The sequence below is a fragment of the Monodelphis domestica genome, chromosome 3 (assembly GCF_027887165.1).
Source record: "Monodelphis domestica isolate mMonDom1 chromosome 3, mMonDom1.pri, whole genome shotgun sequence".
Lineage (NCBI taxonomy): Eukaryota > Metazoa > Chordata > Mammalia > Didelphimorphia > Didelphidae > Monodelphis > Monodelphis domestica.
Window position 1 is genome coordinate 18,936,870 of NC_077229.1, and position 17,477 is coordinate 18,954,346.

The following is a 17,477-nucleotide window of genomic DNA, read 5'->3' on the forward strand; positions in this document are numbered from 1 at the left end:
AGACTCTAAGGGATCACCCTAGTGCAAATATCAATAATATGAAAATAGGTCTTAATCAGTGACACATGTATAACCCAGTGGAATTGTGCATTGGCTATGGGAGGGGGGAGGGAAAGAACATGATTCATGTATCCATGGAAAAATAGTCTAAATTAATTAAAAAAAATAAAATATATAGTTTGTAAAAGATAATGGAGGGGTAGCCAGGTAGCACAGTGGATAGAGGACCAAGTCTGGAGTCAGGAAGATTTGGGTTTCATTCTGGCCTCAGACATTTCCTAGCTATGTGACCCTAGGCAAGTCACCTAACCCCAAACCTACCCCTCTCTGCCATTGCCTAGCTCTTGCTTTATTAGAATTGATACTAAGACACAAGGTAAACATTAAACAAAAAAAAAAGATAATGAAGTTCATCTGAAATTGGCCTGGTACTTTAAAGTTTGTAAAGCACGTGACACACATTATCTTATATGATCTCTATAAGAACCTTAGAAGCAAAGTGTTAGAATGACTATTATTCCTTTTTTTAAAATAAAATCTTTACCTCCCATCTTAGAATCAATACTATGTTTTTGTTCCAAGGCAGAAGAGCGGTAAGGGCTGGGCAATCGGGGTTGTGACTTGCCCAGGGTCACACAGCTGGAAAGTGTCTGAGGCCAGATTTGAGCCCAGGACCTCCCATCTCTGGGCCTGGCTTTCAATCCACTGAACCACCCCAATGCCCCTGACTATCATTCCTCTTATAGAAATGGAAACCAAAGATGACAGAGATTAAATGACAGCATAGGGCCACATAGGTGCTAAGTTTACAAGGAATAATTTGAACCCAGTTTGGTCAAATAGGAAGGACAAAGGAGAGAGAGGGAGAAGGAGGAAGAGAGGGAGGGAGAGAGGAAGGGAGAGAAAGAGAAGGAGGGAGGGATAGAAGAAAGGAAAAGAAAGAAAGGAAGAAAGGAGGGAGGGAGAGAATAAAGAAAGAAAAAAGAAATATGGAAGGATGAAAGGAAGGAAGAAAAACATTTCCTGACATTTTGAATGGATAACAAAATGCTTCCTAGAAAAGAAAAACACTGGTGGTGAGATTCCAGGGAAAAAAATACCAATCAAGTGACCTTAGAAAATGGTCCTTTATATCCAGAAAGCATTAATGGTGTTTCCAAGGAATCTCTAAGGTGCCCTGTGGCAAAAGAATTCAAATTGATATCTGCAGACGTGGAGGAGAGAACCAGCTCCATTACTTACTAGCTGGGTGACCTTGACCATTCTGCACTGAAGGGAGAGGTCAGGGGTCATCTAATCCAATAGCTAATGAGCAGAGCTTTCTGGAAGTAGAGGTTGCCATGGGAAGTCTTCCAGCAAAGACCCTTGTTGAGGATATTTATAGGAGGGCCCTTCACTCAGGTATGAGGCGTTAAGATGTCTCTCCAGCTTGAAGCGTCCAATTGATACCTGAAAAAGAATTCTTTCTCCATCTCCCAAAGTGGTCATCCTGCCTTCACTTAAGGACCTCCCTTTCTGAGGAATTCTGAGCAGCCTCCCCATTCCATTTTGGAACAGTTCTCATGGTTGGGAAGGTTTTCCTGACACCACACCTCATTTAACTTTTCCACAGCAGCTTCTCACCTTTGTTTCAGGGGCCAAGAAGAATGGACCAAAAAAAAAAAAAAAGAATCATTCCTCTGTCTACAGCAATTCTTCAAATGCTTGAGAGCCTCGTTTTATTTTCTGCTGCTTATTGAACTGATTACCTCAAATAGCTTTTTTTTTTTTTTAAACTTCTGCATCAGTCAACGGGGATCGTTGTATCTTCCCTTGGTCTATGTGTCTTGGTTTTGTTGCTTTCCGGAGAATTTCTGAAACTGTCTAATGGCTCCAGAAGTATTTACCTTTACCCCTGTCCTTCTTTGGAAGGCTTCTAGTATGTGCCCACTGCATATGAGGCCAGCTTCTTAGGCTAGAACAAGATCCTGTGCCTATACTTTGTAGGGTTCTTAGTGTGCCTTGTCCCTGGCCAAAAGGCTTCTTGTTGTTTTGTTTTTCTGTGACCGATGCTATAATCATGAAGTTTCCCACATTTTTGTTTTTAATATGATTATTTTCCAAACAATCTATCCTTGGCTCTGAGGCATAATGAGGGGAATCTGCTTCCCCTTGATATTCGCGTATGAGCCTTGGGTCGGTTACACAGGAGGGAGATGATAGCCCTGACTAGACGCTCTTCCTGGTCAGATGACATCTACGGGATTGGGTTGAACCCTTGTTTAGAACATCATTGAGCTAGAAGGACCCCCGAGGAAGGCAACTAAGATCCGTGGCCAGGAAGGCCATTTGAAGAAACCAGAGAGAGAGAGATCTTGACATTTTTGAAGGGAGAGAAGAAAAATGTCTCCAGAGAGAACCGGAATCAATGTATATAAATTGCAGAGGCAGATACAGGCTTGATATTAGGACAACTTGCCAATGGGTACAGCTGTCCAATAGTGGAACAGGCTGCTGTGGTAGTGAGCTCCCCATCAGTAGAAGTTTTCAAGCAAAATCTAGATGACCCCTTGTTGAGGATATTACAGAAGGGATTCTCCCAGGGGTCCCAGTTTAAGATAGTCTTCCAGTCTAAAATGTCTAACTCTGATTCCATGTCATTCTATGTCTAGGGGTGCAGCTAGATGGCCAGGAGACTGAAAGACATGAGTTCAAATCCTGCCTCAGATACTTCCTAGCTAGGTGGTGCTTAAGTCACTTAACCTGCCTCAGTTTCCTGATATGTAAAACAGGAATAGTAACATCTACCTCTCAAGGTTGATGAGCTCAAATGAAAAGGGTTTTTTAATCCTTAAAATGTTCCATAGCTTTCAGCTGCTATTATTATCCAACATACCTACTTGGGATCCTGATTCTAAAGAATGCTAGTTGGCTCCTTGCCTCAGATCTTTGGGCCACAGGGTGGAGACAGGGTGGGGTTGCCAAGCTGCTGGACAGAAGGGGAAAGTATGGAGCCAGACCCTTGGACGGTGGACAGTGACCCAATGGGAAGGACCCTCAGTGTCATCTCCTTGAACCCAAACCAGAATCTCTTCCATAGCCTCCCAGCCTGAGTTTGGAGACCCCCCATTTGGTGGGCTACCAGCCAATCAGAAATCTGCTTTTCCTCAATTCCTTCCTTCAGGGGTTCAGCATAACAAGCTTAATTCCTCCTGCAAGTGCCAGCCGCCCAGTGCTTGCCTCGCCCATAACCCCCAAGTCCCTTCCAAGTTTTCTCTTTAATAGCTGAACCATCCCACTTCTTCCAACTGGCTGTCCTATGGCCAGGTCTCTGGGCTCCAATCAATGAGCACTTATTAAGTGGCCACTGGGAGCCAAGTGTGCAGGGGCAGTGGGAGAAGGCTCCCAGAGGGGCCCAGGCAGCCTCCAGGGCTGGGAATAGAGGCAAAGGGAGCTGCGCCTGTCCTCAGGGGGTTTCCTTCCTCGGAGAGCATTTAGGGGTGGCTACTGCAGGGGGACCCGGCCCAGAAGGGCCTTCCTCGGTAGAAGGTGCCCCGGGAACTAGCCACCTGGGGATAGATAGCAGAGGGGAGCTCTGAAAGGAGGAAGGCCAGCATAAATAATGGGATAAATGCCAGGCGAGTGGAACCGAGGAGCGCCAGCTCTTCATCCTCAGCACCTGGGAGGGGGATGGCTTTGGACCAAACTGATGTTTTGCCAGCATGGGTCCCCTAGCCGTCTAGACCAGCACTGAGGCGTTAGGCTGCCCAGGGGCTCCCTGGTTTGAGGGGTCTATCGCTACCCACCACTCCTTGTGGCCTTTCTCCCCCGAGAAGCATGTAAGGAGTGAGCTCTGGGGTCTCTGCTCTCTCGAGCCAGCCCAGGAGGTTCTGTCCGTCTGAAATCTCCTTCTAGGTCGGGCAGGCTCTAGAACAGTCCCTGGGGAGTCTCCCGGGACCCACTGAGCCAGGGACTGCCAGAGCGGTGGAAGGGACCCCAGGCGGGAGGAGCTGCGAGCTTGCCGGTGCTCCCCCTTTGTTCCAGGGCCCCACCCTCCCCAGCCAGGGAGCCAGTGGGCTGGGAGTGCCAGCTGCAGGCGCAGGCCGATCGTGGTGGGGAGCATGTGGCTTTTGCGTGTTATAGTAAATTCGGCATTTGGGATCCGCAGTAAAGTTGGAAGTTGGCTCGCTTCATTTGCATGCTAATACCCAGAATGCTTTTCCAGCCCCCCGCTTTTCAAATGGAAGTGTTTAGTTCGGAATCGGGCAAAAGTTTTGCCGCCGCGTGCATTTTGGGTGCTGGGGACCTCCCGGAGCGCAGGGCCCGGGCCTCAGGGCTGCCGCCGGTGCCCGGGGGCTTCCCTTCCGTGCCCAACTGTCAAACTGCAGCTTCTTTGGGGTTTTTCTCTCCCCCGCCCGCTCCCCCCGAAAAGAGAAAAGAAAGAGGGGCTAGGGGGGCCCCTGTCCCCAGCCCGGGCCGGGGGGGGGTACTCGAGATGGGGGGCGGGCAACCGCAGCGGCGCCCCCCCTCGACTCTGGCGCAGGGCCTGGGGGGCGGGGGTCCGACCATTCTCCGGCCGGGGCCGGGGGCTGCAGCCCCCTCCCGGCCGAGCCCGGCTGGCTGGTGGGAGTCGAGCTGGCTCGCTGGTTCGCTGGCTCGGCAGAGGCTCGTTTGCATCGGGCCGGGGGGGCCGGGCTGCAGCCCCCCGCCCCCGCGCGGGGGGAGGGGAGGAGAGAGGGGAGGGGGGCTGGGCGGGGGCCGCCTGGCATTGGCGGAGGCGGCCGGGCGGGGGGGCAGGAAGCGGCGGCGGGGGGGGGCGGCCCGGGGGGAGGGGAGGGGGGGCCGCGCATCCTCGGCGGCGACGGCGGCAGCTGCGGGGGCGGGGGGCCGGGGCCGCACAAAGAAAGTGCAAACTTTGCGGGCCCGGGAGGCTGCGGGAGGCTGCGGGCGGCGGCCACGTGCGGGCGGCGGCAGCGCGGCCGGGCAGGGGGCGGCGGCGGCAGCGGCGGCGGCGCGGGCCGGGGGGGCCGGGCCGGCGGGCGGGGGGGTGTTGTTGGTATCGCCCCCTCCTTCTCCTCCCCCCCAGGGGTGAAAGTGCAAAAGGAAGTGCAGCCGCTGCCATCTTTCCTCCGCCGCCGCCGCTCCGAACACACCGCGAGCCGAGCCGGAGCTCAGCCGCAGCGGGAGCGGAGCCGCGCCGCGCCGGGCCAGGTTAGGCCAAGTCGAGCCGAGCGGAGCCGAGTCGCGCCGCGCCGCGCGGCGGTGCAGCGCCCGCCCGCCGCCCGCCGCCTGCAGGCCAAGGCCGCCGGCCGCCTCCGCCTCGCGGCCCCGCGCCGCCCGCAGCCCCCGCAGCAGCGCAGGCCTCGGCCCCGGCCCGGCCTCCGAGGCGCGCGCCCATCCCGCCGGGCCGGGCTCAGCTCGGCTCCCTTCACCGCGGCCTTTTGTTCCGTCCGCCTCCGCCTCCTCCGCCCGCCCGCCCGTCTCTTCCTGGCTTTGCAGCAGCCGCGGCCACCGCATCTCGCGGGGAGGCCCAGGCAGCAGCGGCCCCAGCAGCGGCAGCAGAAGCCCCGGCGCGCGCGCCCCCCGCGGCGGTGGCGGCGGTGGCTGCGGCGGCAGCGGCCCGGGCCAAGGAGCGCGCGCTCCTCGCTCTCGGCAGCCGCGCGCCGGCGCCCCCTGCCGGCTGGAGGGGCCCAACCAGCCCCTGGCCAGGCCCGCCAGGCAGCCAGTCACCTGGGTGCCCCCAGAGCAAAGCTGAGCGGACTACAGACAGCCAGGAGGGAAATAGGGAAGCATCCAAGCAGCAGCAGCAGCAGCAACAGTAGCAACAGCAGCAGCAGCAGTCTCCCAGCGGGCATGTGGGCGGGAGAGGCGGCCCGCCAGGTGTAGAAGCGCCCGCCCTCTCGCACGTGCAGCAGCAGCAGCTCCCATCCACTGGTCACTCGTGCCTGCCCGCCCGCCTGCCTGCAGCCATGGAGCGGGTCAGTGGGGATGCAGCGGCGGCGGCGGCGGCGGCGTCCTGCGGGGCTGGCGCAGGTAGCGGGGCCGGGGCTGGCGGTGCCCCAGGGCCCTCGTCCGGCTGCTACACGTACCAGGTGAGCCGCCACAGCACGGAGATGCTGCACAATCTGAACCAGCAGCGCAAGAATGGTGGCCGCTTCTGCGACGTGCTTCTGCGCGTGGGGGACGAGAGCTTTCCGGCGCATCGCGCGGTTCTGGCGGCCTGCAGCGAGTACTTCGAGTCCGTGTTCAGTGCGCAGCTGGCCGAGGGCGGGCCCGGAGGCCCGGACGCAGGGGGCCCACAAGACGTGACCGGGGCTGCTGGGGGCCCGGGGCCTGCGGGTGCCGGGCCCAGCCGGGAGCTGGAGATGCACACGATCAGCTCCAAGGTCTTTGGGGACATCCTGGACTTCGCCTACACTTCCCGAATTGTGGTGCGCCTGGAAAGCTTCCCCGAACTCATGACAGCCGCCAAGTTCCTGCTTATGCGCTCTGTCATCGAGATCTGCCAGGAGGTCATCAAGCAGTCCAACGTACAGATCCTGGTGCCCCCGGCCAGAGCCGACATCATGCTCTTCCGCCCCCCGGGAGCCACAGATCTGGGCTTCCCCTTGGACATGACCAATGGGGCCGGCCTGGGGCCCAATGGCAACGGCATCGCGGGCAGCATGCAGCCGGAGGACGAGGCCGCCAGGGCCGCAGGAGCCGCCATCGCGGGCCAGGCCTCCCTGCCCGTTTTGCCAGGGGTTGACCGCCTGCCTATGGTGGCCGGCCCTCTTTCTCCACAGCTGCTGACCTCCCCTTTCCAGAACGTGGGCAGCAGCGCCCCACCCCTGACTGGCAAGCGGGGCCGAGGCCGGCCCAGGAAAGCCAACCTGCTGGACTCCATGATGTTCGGATCCCCGGGGGGTCTCCGAGAGGCGGGCATCCTCCCGTGCGGCCTCTGTGGGAAGGTGTTCACCGATGCCAACCGCCTTCGGCAGCATGAGGCCCAGCACGGGGTCACCAGCCTGCAGCTGGGCTACATAGACATCCCGCCGCAGAGGGTGGGCGAGAACGGGCTGCCCATCCCCGAGGACCCCGACGGCCCCCGCAAGAGGAGCCGGACGCGGAAGCAGGTGGCCTGCGAGATCTGCGGCAAGATCTTCCGAGACGTGTACCACCTGAACCGGCATAAGCTGTCCCACTCCGGGGAGAAGCCCTACTCCTGCCCCGTGTGCGGCCTGCGCTTCAAGCGGAAAGACCGGATGTCCTATCACGTCCGCTCGCACGACGGCTCCGTGGGCAAGCCCTACATCTGCCAGAGCTGCGGGAAAGGCTTCTCCAGGTAAGCCTGGCCGTGCCCTGGCCTTGGGGGGGCCCTTCCGCCCCTGAGCCAGGCCCCTCCATGCCTCTCTGAAAGCCCTTTGTGTGTCTAGCCTGCTTGGGGCCCTTCCAGGGGGAGGGGCTGGCTCTGCCTGGACACAGCCCTGGTTTCAGGGCAGGCGAGGGCGGGGGGGCTCAGCTCCCTTCTGCTGGGCTCCAGGGCCTTGGGGGTCCCTCACACCCCCAGGGCTGGCCCCATAGCCGCCCTGCCACAAGCTGAGCTTACTGCTGAAACCATGGCCTGGGTGCCCGAGCTCTGCCCAGCCCCGGCCTCCTGGCCATGGGGGTGAGGAACCCTGTGCTGGGGGGGGGCGGGGCGGAGCCCTGGGGACTGGGGGGCCTCCGAGAGGGGCCCGGCGGGGGAGCAGGAAGCAGGCTGCTGTTCCCGCTGCCCTCGAACCAGTCTTACCGGTTGCGAGGCCCCTGCCCACCTGCCTCACCAGACAGCAGGTTTAACCACTCCGCTGGGCCATTAAGGCTCCCTGCTCTGCCCTGCTCTGCTCTGCTGGGTCCCCAGGGAGTGGGGGAGGGGAGCCCTGCGTCCAGAGCTGCTTTACCCTGGGATGGGGGACTGGGGGGGGAGGCTCCCCCCAGGAGAAATTCCAGCCGGTGTGCCCTGCCCCCTTCTGAAGCCCTGGCTGGCCCCAGGGACAGGGAAGCCGGGGGCCTCCTCCTCCCTTGGAGCCCGGCTGGGCTGGGCTGTGGGGCTGCCGGGAAGGGTCCCGCCACCCGTCCCTCCTTCTCCAGGGGCCCCTTTGAAAGTCTTTGTTTCTCCTTCCTTTGCAGGCCAGACCATCTGAATGGGCACATTAAGCAGGTGCACACCTCGGAGAGGCCGCACAAATGTCAGGTAGGGCCCGTGGGGGGCCGGGGCTCGGGGCTGGGGAGGAGAGGGGGCGCCGTCAGGCGGGCCTGGAGCCAGTGGTTGCGTGTGTGCGTGGGGCGGGGGGCCGCGGGGGCAGCCATCCATCCGTCCAGCTGGCAGACGCTTTGCACGCCTCGACTCTCCCTCCGACCTCTGTCGCTGCCGCCACCTTCGGGGCTCCGCCTCCCCCAGCCCTGCCTCAGCTGCTTGGTCGGGCTCCGCTCTGCCGCTTGGCCCCTTCCTCCCGGCGTCCCCAGGCCAGCCAGCGCTTCAGTCATCCGTGGCACAGAGGGATGGCTCGGAACAATGGGTCCCTGAAGGCCCCCACACCCCGGCTCTGTGTTAGCAGATTGTTGGATCTCTTCCCCCTGCCCGCTCCCCCCGCTGCCTGCTTTCTGCTCTGCGAGTGTAGGCAGGCGAATGGAGGAAGGGGAAGCCCGTCCTTCAGAGCCTCTGGTCCTCTGTCCATCCTCCTTAGAGCCTGGGGGTCCTGGAGCCTCTGGTCCTCTGTCCATCCTCCTTAGAGCCTGGGGGTCCTGGAGCCTCTGGTCCTTTGTCCATCCTCCTTAGAGCCTGGGGGTCCTGGAGCCTCTGGTCCTCTGTCCATCCTTCTTAGAGCCTGGGGGTCCTGGAGCCTCTGGTCCTCTGTCCATCCTCCGTAGAACCTGGGGGTCCTAGAACCCCTAGTCCTCTGTCCATCCTCCGTAGAACCTGGGGGGTCCTGGAGCCTCTAGTCCTCTGTCCATCCTCCTTAGAGCCTGGGGGTCCTGGAGCCTCTAGTCCTCTGTCCATCCTCCGTAGAACCTGGGGGTCCTGGAACCCCTAGTCCTCTGTCCATCCTCCGTAGAACCTGGGGGGTCCTGGAGCCTCTGGTCCTCTGTCCATCCTCCGTAGAACCTGGGGGGTCCTGGAGCCTCTGGTCCTCTGTCCATCCTCCATAGAACTTGGGGGTCCTGGAGCCTCTGGTCCTCTGTCCATCCTCCGTAGAACCTGGGGGGTCCTGGAGCCTCTGGTCCTCTGTCCATCCTCCGTAGAACCTGGGGGTCCTAGAACCCCTAGTCCTCTGTCCATCCTCCGTAGAACCTGGGGGGTCCTGGAGCCTCTAGTCCTCTGCCCATCCTCCTTAGAGCCTGGGGGTCCTGGAGCCTCTAGTCCTCTGTCCATCCTCCGTAGAACCTGGGGGTCCTAGAACCCCTAGTCCTCTGTCCATCCTCCGTAGAACCTGGGGGGTCCTGGAGCCTCTAGTCCTCTGTCCATCCTCCTTAGAGCCTGGGGGTCCTGGAGCCTCTAGTCCTCTGTCCATCCTCCGTAGAACCTGGGGGTCCTGGAACCCCTAGTCCTCTGTCCATCCTCCGTAGAACCTGGGGGGTCCTGGAGCCTCTGGTCCTCTGTCCATCCTCCGTAGAACCTGGGGGGTCCTGGAGCCTCTGGTCCTCTGTCCATCCTCCATAGAACTTGGGGGTCCTGGAGCCTCTGGTCCTCTGTCCATCCTCCGTAGAACCTGGGGGGTCCTGGAGCCTCTGGTCCTCTGTCCATCCTCCGTAGAACCTGGGGGGGTCCTGGAACCCCTAGTCCTCTGTCCATCCTCCGTAGAACCTGGGGGGGTCCTGGAGCCTCTGGTCCTTTGTCTATCCACCTTAGAGCCTGGGGGTCCTGGAGCCTCTAGTCCTCTGTCCATCCTCTGTCCTGGAACCCCTAGTCCTCTGTCCATCCTCCGTAGAACCTGGGGGTCTTGGAACCCCTAGTCCTCTGTCCATCCTCTGTAGAACCTGGGGGTCTTGGAACCCCTAGTCCTCTGTCCATCCTCTGTAGAACCTGGGGGTCCTGGAGCCTCTGGTCCTTTGTCTATCCACCTTAGAGCCTGGGGGTCCTGGAGCCTCTAGTCCTCTGTCCATCCTCCATAGAACCTGGGGGTCTTGGAGCCTCTGGTCCTCTTTTCATCCCCCGTAGAGCCTGGGGTTCCTGGAACCCCTAGTCCTCTGGCCATCCTCCGTAGAGCCTGGGGGTCTTGGAGCCTCTGGTTCTCTTTCCATCCCTCATAGAGCCTGGGGGTCCTGGAGCCTCTCTCTGTCTGTCCTCCGTAGAGCCTGGGGGTCCTGGAGCCTCTGTCCTTCCCCCGTAGAGCCTGGGGGTCCTGGAGCCTCTCTCTGTCTGTCCTCCGTAGAGCCTGGGGGTCCTGGAGCCTCTGTCTATCCTCCGTAGAGCCTGGGGGTCCTGGAGCCTCTCTCTGTCCATCCTCTGTAGAGCCTGGGGGTCCTGGAGCCTCTGTCCTTCCCCCGTAGAGCCTGGGGTCCTGGAGCCTCTGTCTATCCCCCGTAGAGCCTGGGGGTCCTGGAGCCTCTGTCTATCCTCCGTAGAGCCTGGGGGTCCTGGAGCCTCTGTCCTTCCCCCATAGAGCCTGGGGGTCCTGGAGCCTCTGTCTATCCCCCGTAGAGCCTGGGGGTCCTGGAGCCTCTGTCCTTCCCCCATAGAGCCTGGGGGTCCTGGAGCCTCTGTCTATCCCCCGTAGAGCCTGGGGGTCCTGGAGCCTCTGTCCTTCCCCCATAGAGCCTGGGGGTCCTGGAGCCTCTCTCTGTCCTTCCCCCGTAGAGCCTGGGGGTCCTGGAGCCTCTGTCTATCCCCCGTAGAGCCTGGGGGTCCTGGAGCCTCTGTCCTTCCCCCATAGAGCCTGGGGGTCCTGGAGCCTCTGTCTATCCCCCGTAGAGCCTGGGGGTCCTGGAGCCTCTGTCCTGCCCCTGTAGAGCCTGGGGGTCCTGGAGCCTCTCTCTGTCCTTCCCCCGTAGAGCCTGGGGGTCCTGGAGCCTCTGTCCTTCCCCCGTAGAGCCTGGGGTCCTGCTTGCCTTTCTCTAGGCCTAGGGGGCCGCCGGCCTCAATGTCTTCTTTCAAGTGCTTTCAGGTGGCTAGGACCCTTCCTCACAGCAGCCCGACAGGTAGGTGGCCGGAGGTCCTGGGCCCCATTTGGCTCTCTGAAGAGGCCGAGGTCCAGAGACAGAATGGCTGGTCTGTGGTGACGTGTTCTGGGGTCAGTGCGCCTGTGGCCCTGCAGCCCTGCTTCCCCGAGTCCTCCCTTCCCGAAGGATGCTGCCAGCCACACTCTGTCCACTGTCTTCCTTTGCCCTTGGCTTCTTCAGCCAGGGAGGAGGCCGCTGCGCAGGTTCTCGTCTGGTCTAGCGCCTCCTAGTGGCAGTGGCCGGAGGCAGGATGAGGACTTTCGTCCTCGAGTTTTGAGGCTAAATCTCGGAGGGTTGACCCCTAGCCCAGGGCCTCGGGGACCACCGAATCGTCCCCTTCCCTTTGGGCTTCTGGGGTCTCCGCTGCAGAGAGGGAAGAAAGCGTGGAGGCCCCTCGATGAGGGCCCCCTCAGGACGCCCCTCCCCGGGAGAGCCTTTGGATGGAGCGTGGCTCCCCGAGGCCCCCTTTGGGGGCGGGGGACAGGAGCCGACGTGCGCGCTGCCTCCCTCCCCGCTCCGACGCTTGTCCCAAGCAGACCCCGGCTCGCTAGGCCCCATGGCTGCGCCTCCAGAGGGGGGCTCGGGGCTCGGGGCGTTGCGCCTGGTGGCCGGGGGTAACCTGCGCTTTCTGCCCTCTTCCAGGTGTGGGGAGGGAGCAGCAGCGGCCTGCCGCCCCTGGAAACTCTGCCTAGCGACCTGGCCTCATGGGACTTTGCCCAGCCTGCTTTGTGGAGGTCGGCCCACCCTGTTCCTGATACCGCCTTTTCCCTTTCTTTAAAAAAATCCTTCCAGACCCTTGATAATGTGGGCCCAGCACACTCCGGCAGCCACCTCTTCTGCTCCGCTCCGCCCGGCTACTTGAGGCAGGGCTGGACCACCCCCGAGGGGAATCGGGCCTTTGCCCAGTGGCCTGTGGGGTAACCTGCCCTCCCTTTGGGGCGGTTTTCTGGGCCGGGGAGAGGGAGCCCCCGGACAGTCAGCGTCGGCCTGGCTGCCCGGGGAGCTCGCCCTGCCCCGGCCCCAGAGCTGCCCCGCTTCTCTCTCCTTAGCCTCTTCCTGGGTGGGATGGTTTGTCCCCATCCCAGGGCTTCTTGGCTTGGGGGACAGCCCCCCACGGGGCCCCCTTCCCAGGGCCAGGGGGAGGCTTCGGGGCCCAGGCAAGGCCTTGCTCTTTCAGTCGGTCCGTTGGCACGGCCTCTCCCTCCTTGGACTCTTGACCAGTGGCGATGGGGACTGATGGTCCTCTGGGCACCCGGACCATTTCGCAGCTCCCCGGGCAGCGCGAGCTGCTCTGGAGGTCCTCCCTCCCCGGGGGCCAGCAAGAGGCCCCACACTGGCTAGCCGTCTCCTCCATCGGTCCGGCCTCCTTCGGGGCAGCAGCTGCCCCCTTCCTCCGGGGTCCCCCTTTCATCTCTGGCTTCCTCAGACCCTCGTGGAAGCCGGTTAACCGGCTCCGAGCGTGGTAGACGTGCGTAGGGTCCCGGCCCTCCCCGCCAGGCCTGCTGGCCTCCCGCAATGGAATCCATCCATGATAAAGTTTTCATTCGAACAGCGAAGCCTTGGTGTGTTTTGTGTCTGGTGTCGGTGGTCCCCCGACGGGCCTCGCTCCCCCTCGCCCTCCGCCTCCCGCCTCCGTCCGAAGCCGCGAGCACACGTGCACACACACTCCGGTGCCCGCCGGATGCCCGCCAGTTGGTTCTGGCCAGGGCTGTTTGCTCGGGCATCAGGCCTGGGCCCCTCGGGGAGACGGCTAGCCTGAGGCCCGGGCCGCTTCCTCGGGGCTCCGGGACCACGGAAGAGATCCATCCCCAGGGCACCCCCTTCCTGGGTCCGGCGGAAAGATGGTCCACTTGGATTCCGGAAGACCCGAGTTCAGGTGGCGCCTCTGAAGCGCGCTGGCTCTGTTGTTGCGAGCAGGGGCCGCTGCTCTGGGCGAGGGGTCTCGGGAGCCCCCGACCCCCTTTCCTCACGGGCCGTGAGATGAAATGTCTGTAGAGCCTTCTGGGAGTGTCCCAAGGGCCTCGCTTGTCAAGAAAGAGCCTGAAGCCCGCAGAGCGATGAAGGAAGAGATGGAAGGAGCCGGGAGAGAGTGCTGAGAGGAGAGCGGCTGCCCAGTGGCGCTGCCAGGATTCCCCTCCCCCTGGGCTGTCCATGGTGCATTGCTGTCCATTGGGGCGCCCGGCTCAGGGCTCGGGCCAGGGCTTTAGATGGGCGAGAAGCTGGACCCAGGGCCTGGCACGGACCCACGGGCTCTGCACGTTGGCCCTCCCTCTCTCCATGGGCGTGTATAGACCCCCCAGGCCTGGGTGTTGGCGTATAGCCCTGCCCTTGCCCGTGTTGGCTCGGTCCTTGAGGCACCATTGGTCATGTAGGAGGAGCTGGGGACTTGGATTCAAATCCTGACTTTGCCTCGTGCCGCCTGAGGCCAGGCTGGATCATCTCCCCTCTCTGGGGCTCCCTTTTGCCCTCTATAAAATAAAGAGGTTTGCCCAGATGTTTCCACGATCCTTGGGGCTCTGAGGCACTCCTCCGGTGCTCGGGGCCATTCCCTCCTAGGAGAGCCCCCGGCCTACTCCCCAGGCTCCCGGGCATGGGATGAGCAGAGGAGTGGGGAGCCTTCAGGAGATCTTGGGGCAGGACTGAGCTTCCCGTCCGGAGGTTCCAGACCGACTTCCTCGTTGCGTGGCTCTGGGCAAGTCGTGCCCCCTTCCTCACCTCGTCCGTAAGCCGGGGCCGATGGCGGGCCTCGGCCCGAGAGAACACGGCCTGCCGTGCCGCCCCTTGAAAGCTCTAGAGGGGGACGTGGGTCTGGGGGACAGTCACGAGGGCTGCCAGCTCCCGCGGCCGCTCTGATCGCGCCTGACTGGCTGGCGGAGGGTGCCCTGCCTCTCCCCGCCTCGTCCTCCCGAGGACTCGGCCCAGAGCTCTGGCCCCAGAAGGACCCGCGTCCTGCCGGGACTTCTCCCCTCAGCGGGGCAGGCTACGTGGGCAGGGCAGCCGGGCGCCAGCCCCAGGCCCCAAGAGCCGTGTGCCCGGGCTCTGTGCCCGGGAAGGCCTGTTTGGTTCTCGGGGGCTCGGCTGGCGGCCCCGGCCTTCTCCAGAGCGGCCCTCCCGCCTCCCGCCGTCTCTCCTTTCTCTTGGATCACGCGGCCGGCCTCTCTCCCAGGCGTTGCTGCCATCCGGTTGTGGGTGCCCGGAGCGATTCCGGGGGGTTTCTGGCTTCCTCCTCGATAAAGGGAGGCCCGGATGACCTCCAAATTCCCTTCCCGGGCTCGAACTCCGAACCTGTCCTTTCCCCGGGCCGAAGCCCCACCGTCAGCTTCTCGGAGGAGAGCTTCCGGTCTGGGCCGAGGTGTGAGGGAGACTCCAATAGTCAGATCTGGTGGCCGGCCTGCCCGTCTCCAGGCACGTCCTGTGTTTTGGAGAAGCGGCTGAAGAATGATGAGACTCGCTTTTCTTGGCCCCAGATTGGGGAACCAGGAGTCCGGGGGCAGGGGAGCCGGGCTCTGTCAGAAGTCTCAGCAGGGGCTGAGCTCCCCGTCCTTGAAGGGCTTCACACAAAGGCACGATGATCACTTCGGGGCGCCACGTTAGGGTAGGACTTACGTCTGCCTCAACCGACGGGCTTTTCAAAGGATGTTTGCTTGGGTAAAAGCTAAATGGGGCTTCCCTTCCCCGAGTGCCCAGTGGCTGACTGGCATGGGGAGAGGCCCGGCCGGCCCAGAAGGGATTAGTGAGGAGGGAGAGAAGCCAGGCCGGTTGGGGATTCGCCGTCTGGCCCGGGAAGGGGACGAGGGAGAGCTGACCGTCGTCTTGAAGTGATCAGGCGAGATCCCGATGAGTGGGTGGCCTGAGGGGGGGACTCCATGCTTTCTGGAGCCTCGTATTCCCTTCCCAGCGCCACGTGGGGCAGACACTCGGCCTCTGCCTCCTGCCCTCTGGAGCTCGGATGGGCGCTGCTCCCTGATGGTCAGCAGTAAACGGTCTGAAGCCTTCCCAAGTTCCCTTAAAGCCTCCCCTTCCGTCTCCGAGTGCCTGCCGAGTATTGGCCCGAGCAGAGCAGCAAGCTCGGCAGTGGGGCTCACGTGACGTGCCCGGGGCCCTTTCCGGCCCTCCTGCGTGTTTTTCGAGAGCAGGCAGGGAGGGGGCTGCCTTGGGGAGAGGGCGCTGGTGACCGATGGTTTGTGGGTGACCGACGTTTCCGCTTGAAGGAGGAGTCTGGACACAAATCTCCAAGCCTCAGTTTCCTCGGCTGTAAAGCTAGGATAAGCCTGCTCCAAAGGCCTCGGGAGGGTGAGGAGAATCAGATAAGATCACACTGGTAGCTTAAGGGTCGGGGAGCCCAATGCCTGTGTAGAAGATTATTTCTGGGTGTCTAAAGTCAGGAGAATGTAACGAAGGCTCAAGCTGTATCATTCCATAGCCTGATGTCATTAGGGCTATACACTTCTGACCCTGGCATTCAGAGCCCCTTAAGCGAGTATTTTTTATTTTTAAAATTCATCCTTTAAATGGAATTTAAAAAATTTCCTAATTACACGGAATAACAATTTTTTAACTTTCATTAAAAAATTTCTTCAGTTCTAAATTCTCTCCCTCCCTCCCCTCTACCCCCAAGGATTGAGAAGGCAAGCCATAGGATAGCCATTATACATGTGAAGTGACACCAAATTTATTTCCTTGTTAGCCATGTTGCCAAAGAAAGAAGCAAGGAAGTGAAAAAATTGCTGCAGCCCGCCCTCGGACTCCATCAGTTCTCTGAAAGCAGATGCCTTTTTCACTAGGAGTCCTTCTGAATTGGCTTTGCTCGTTGGCTTGACCAGAGTGGCTAAGCCATTCCGGGTTGATTGTTGTAGGATATTGCTGTTACTGTCTCCTGGTCGGCCCATCTCGGTGCATCAGTTCATCTAAGTCTTCTCAGGTTTTTCTGAAGCTCACCTGTTCTTAGTGTAGGATTCCATCACAGTCACCTACCACCATTTGTTTAGCTATTCCCCAATGGATGGGCTTCCCTGCAATTTCCAACTCTTTGCCACCACAGAAAAGGCTGCCATTAATATTTTTGTACAGATAGGTCATTTCTCATTTTAAAAATTCTCTTTGGGATCCAGACCCAGTAGTGGTATTGCTGGGTTAAAGAGTATGCCCAGTTTTATAGCCCTTTAGACATAATTCTCAATTTCTCTCCAGAATGGCTTGGATCCATTCACAGCTCCACCAACAATGCATTAGCATCCCTTTTTTCCCACATCCCTTCCAGCATTTGTCGTTTCTGATCAGTGGGAGGAGGTATCTCAGAGTTGTTTAACTTTGCTTTTCTCTAATCCAGTAGCAATTTAGAGCACTTTTTTCATGGGGTTGTCGATAATGTTTATTTTTTATTTTTTTTCTTTTAATAACAAATTTCCACATGAGTTTTCCAAAGTTACAGAATCCAAATGGTCTTCCTCCCTTCTTCCCTCTCCTCCTCCCAAGAGCTGGCAAACAGTTCAGTCTGGGTTCTATATGAATTATCATGCAAAACATGTTTTCCCTATTATTCACATGAATAATCTTATAAAACCAAAACTCCAAAACATATACCAGGTAGACAAGTGATAAATCATATGTTATCATCTGCATTCCTACTCCAACACTTCTTTCTCTGGAGGTAGACAGCATTCTTTGTAATAAGTCCCTCAGAATCGTCCTGGACCATCATATTGCTGTTAGTAGCAAAGTCTATCACAATTGATTGTTCCACAGCATTGCTGTTTCTGTGTACGATGTTTTCCTGGATCTGCTTGTTTCAGTGTGCATCAGTTCATGGAGGTCTTTCCAGCTCTTCCTAAAATCCTCCAACACAGTAGTGTTACATCGCCATCATGAACTACAATTTGTTCAACCATTCCCCAATTGAAAGACATCCCTTTACTTTCTAATTCTTGGCCACCACAAAAAGAGCAGCTATAAATATTTTTGTTCAAACAGGTCCTTTCCCATTTTTTTGAATCTCATTGGAATAGAGACCTAATAGTGATATTACTGGATCAAAATGTATGCATTGTTTTATAGCCATTTGTGCATCATTCTAAATTGCCCTCCAGAATGATTGGATCAGTTCACAACTCCACCAGCAATGTATTAGTGTCCTAGTTTTGCCACATCCCCTCCAACATTCATCATTTTCCTTTATTGTCCTATTGGTCAATCTGATAGGTATAAGGGGGTACCTCAGAGTTGTCTTAATTTGTATTTCTCTAATCAAGAGGGATTTAGAACACTTTTTCATATGATTATTGATAGCTTTGATTTCTTCATCTGAAAACTCCCTCTACATA

The 17,477-nt window shown here is 59.2% G+C and overlaps 2 protein-coding genes across 6 annotated transcripts in view; both read left to right on the forward strand.

Annotated features, from left to right (window-relative positions):
* Positions 1-4,474: 4,474 nt before the first annotated feature.
* LOC130458038 (spidroin-2-like) lies at positions 4,475-5,811 on the forward strand. Its single transcript, XM_056820924.1, has 2 exons — positions 4,475-5,035; positions 5,196-5,811. The coding sequence occupies exons 1-2, from the start codon at positions 4,475-4,477 to the stop codon at positions 5,799-5,801; spliced, it is 1,167 nt and encodes a 388-aa protein (XP_056676902.1). The 3' UTR covers positions 5,802-5,811.
* PATZ1 (POZ/BTB and AT hook containing zinc finger 1) overlaps positions 5,809-17,477 on the forward strand; it is a 68,899-nt gene continuing 57,230 nt past the window's right edge. For 4 of the 5 annotated variants that reach the window (XM_056821463.1, XM_056821461.1, XM_056821462.1 and 1 more), the window contains exons 1-2: positions 5,809-7,303; positions 8,128-8,191. In XM_056821463.1, the coding sequence (XP_056677441.1) occupies positions 5,949-7,303; positions 8,128-8,191 (1,419 nt within the window). In that variant the 5' untranslated portion in view covers positions 5,809-5,948. Of the gene's footprint in view, positions 7,304-8,127; positions 8,192-11,799; positions 12,714-17,477 lie in introns of those variants that run through there. The other variant, XM_056821465.1, reaches the window with a different exon arrangement.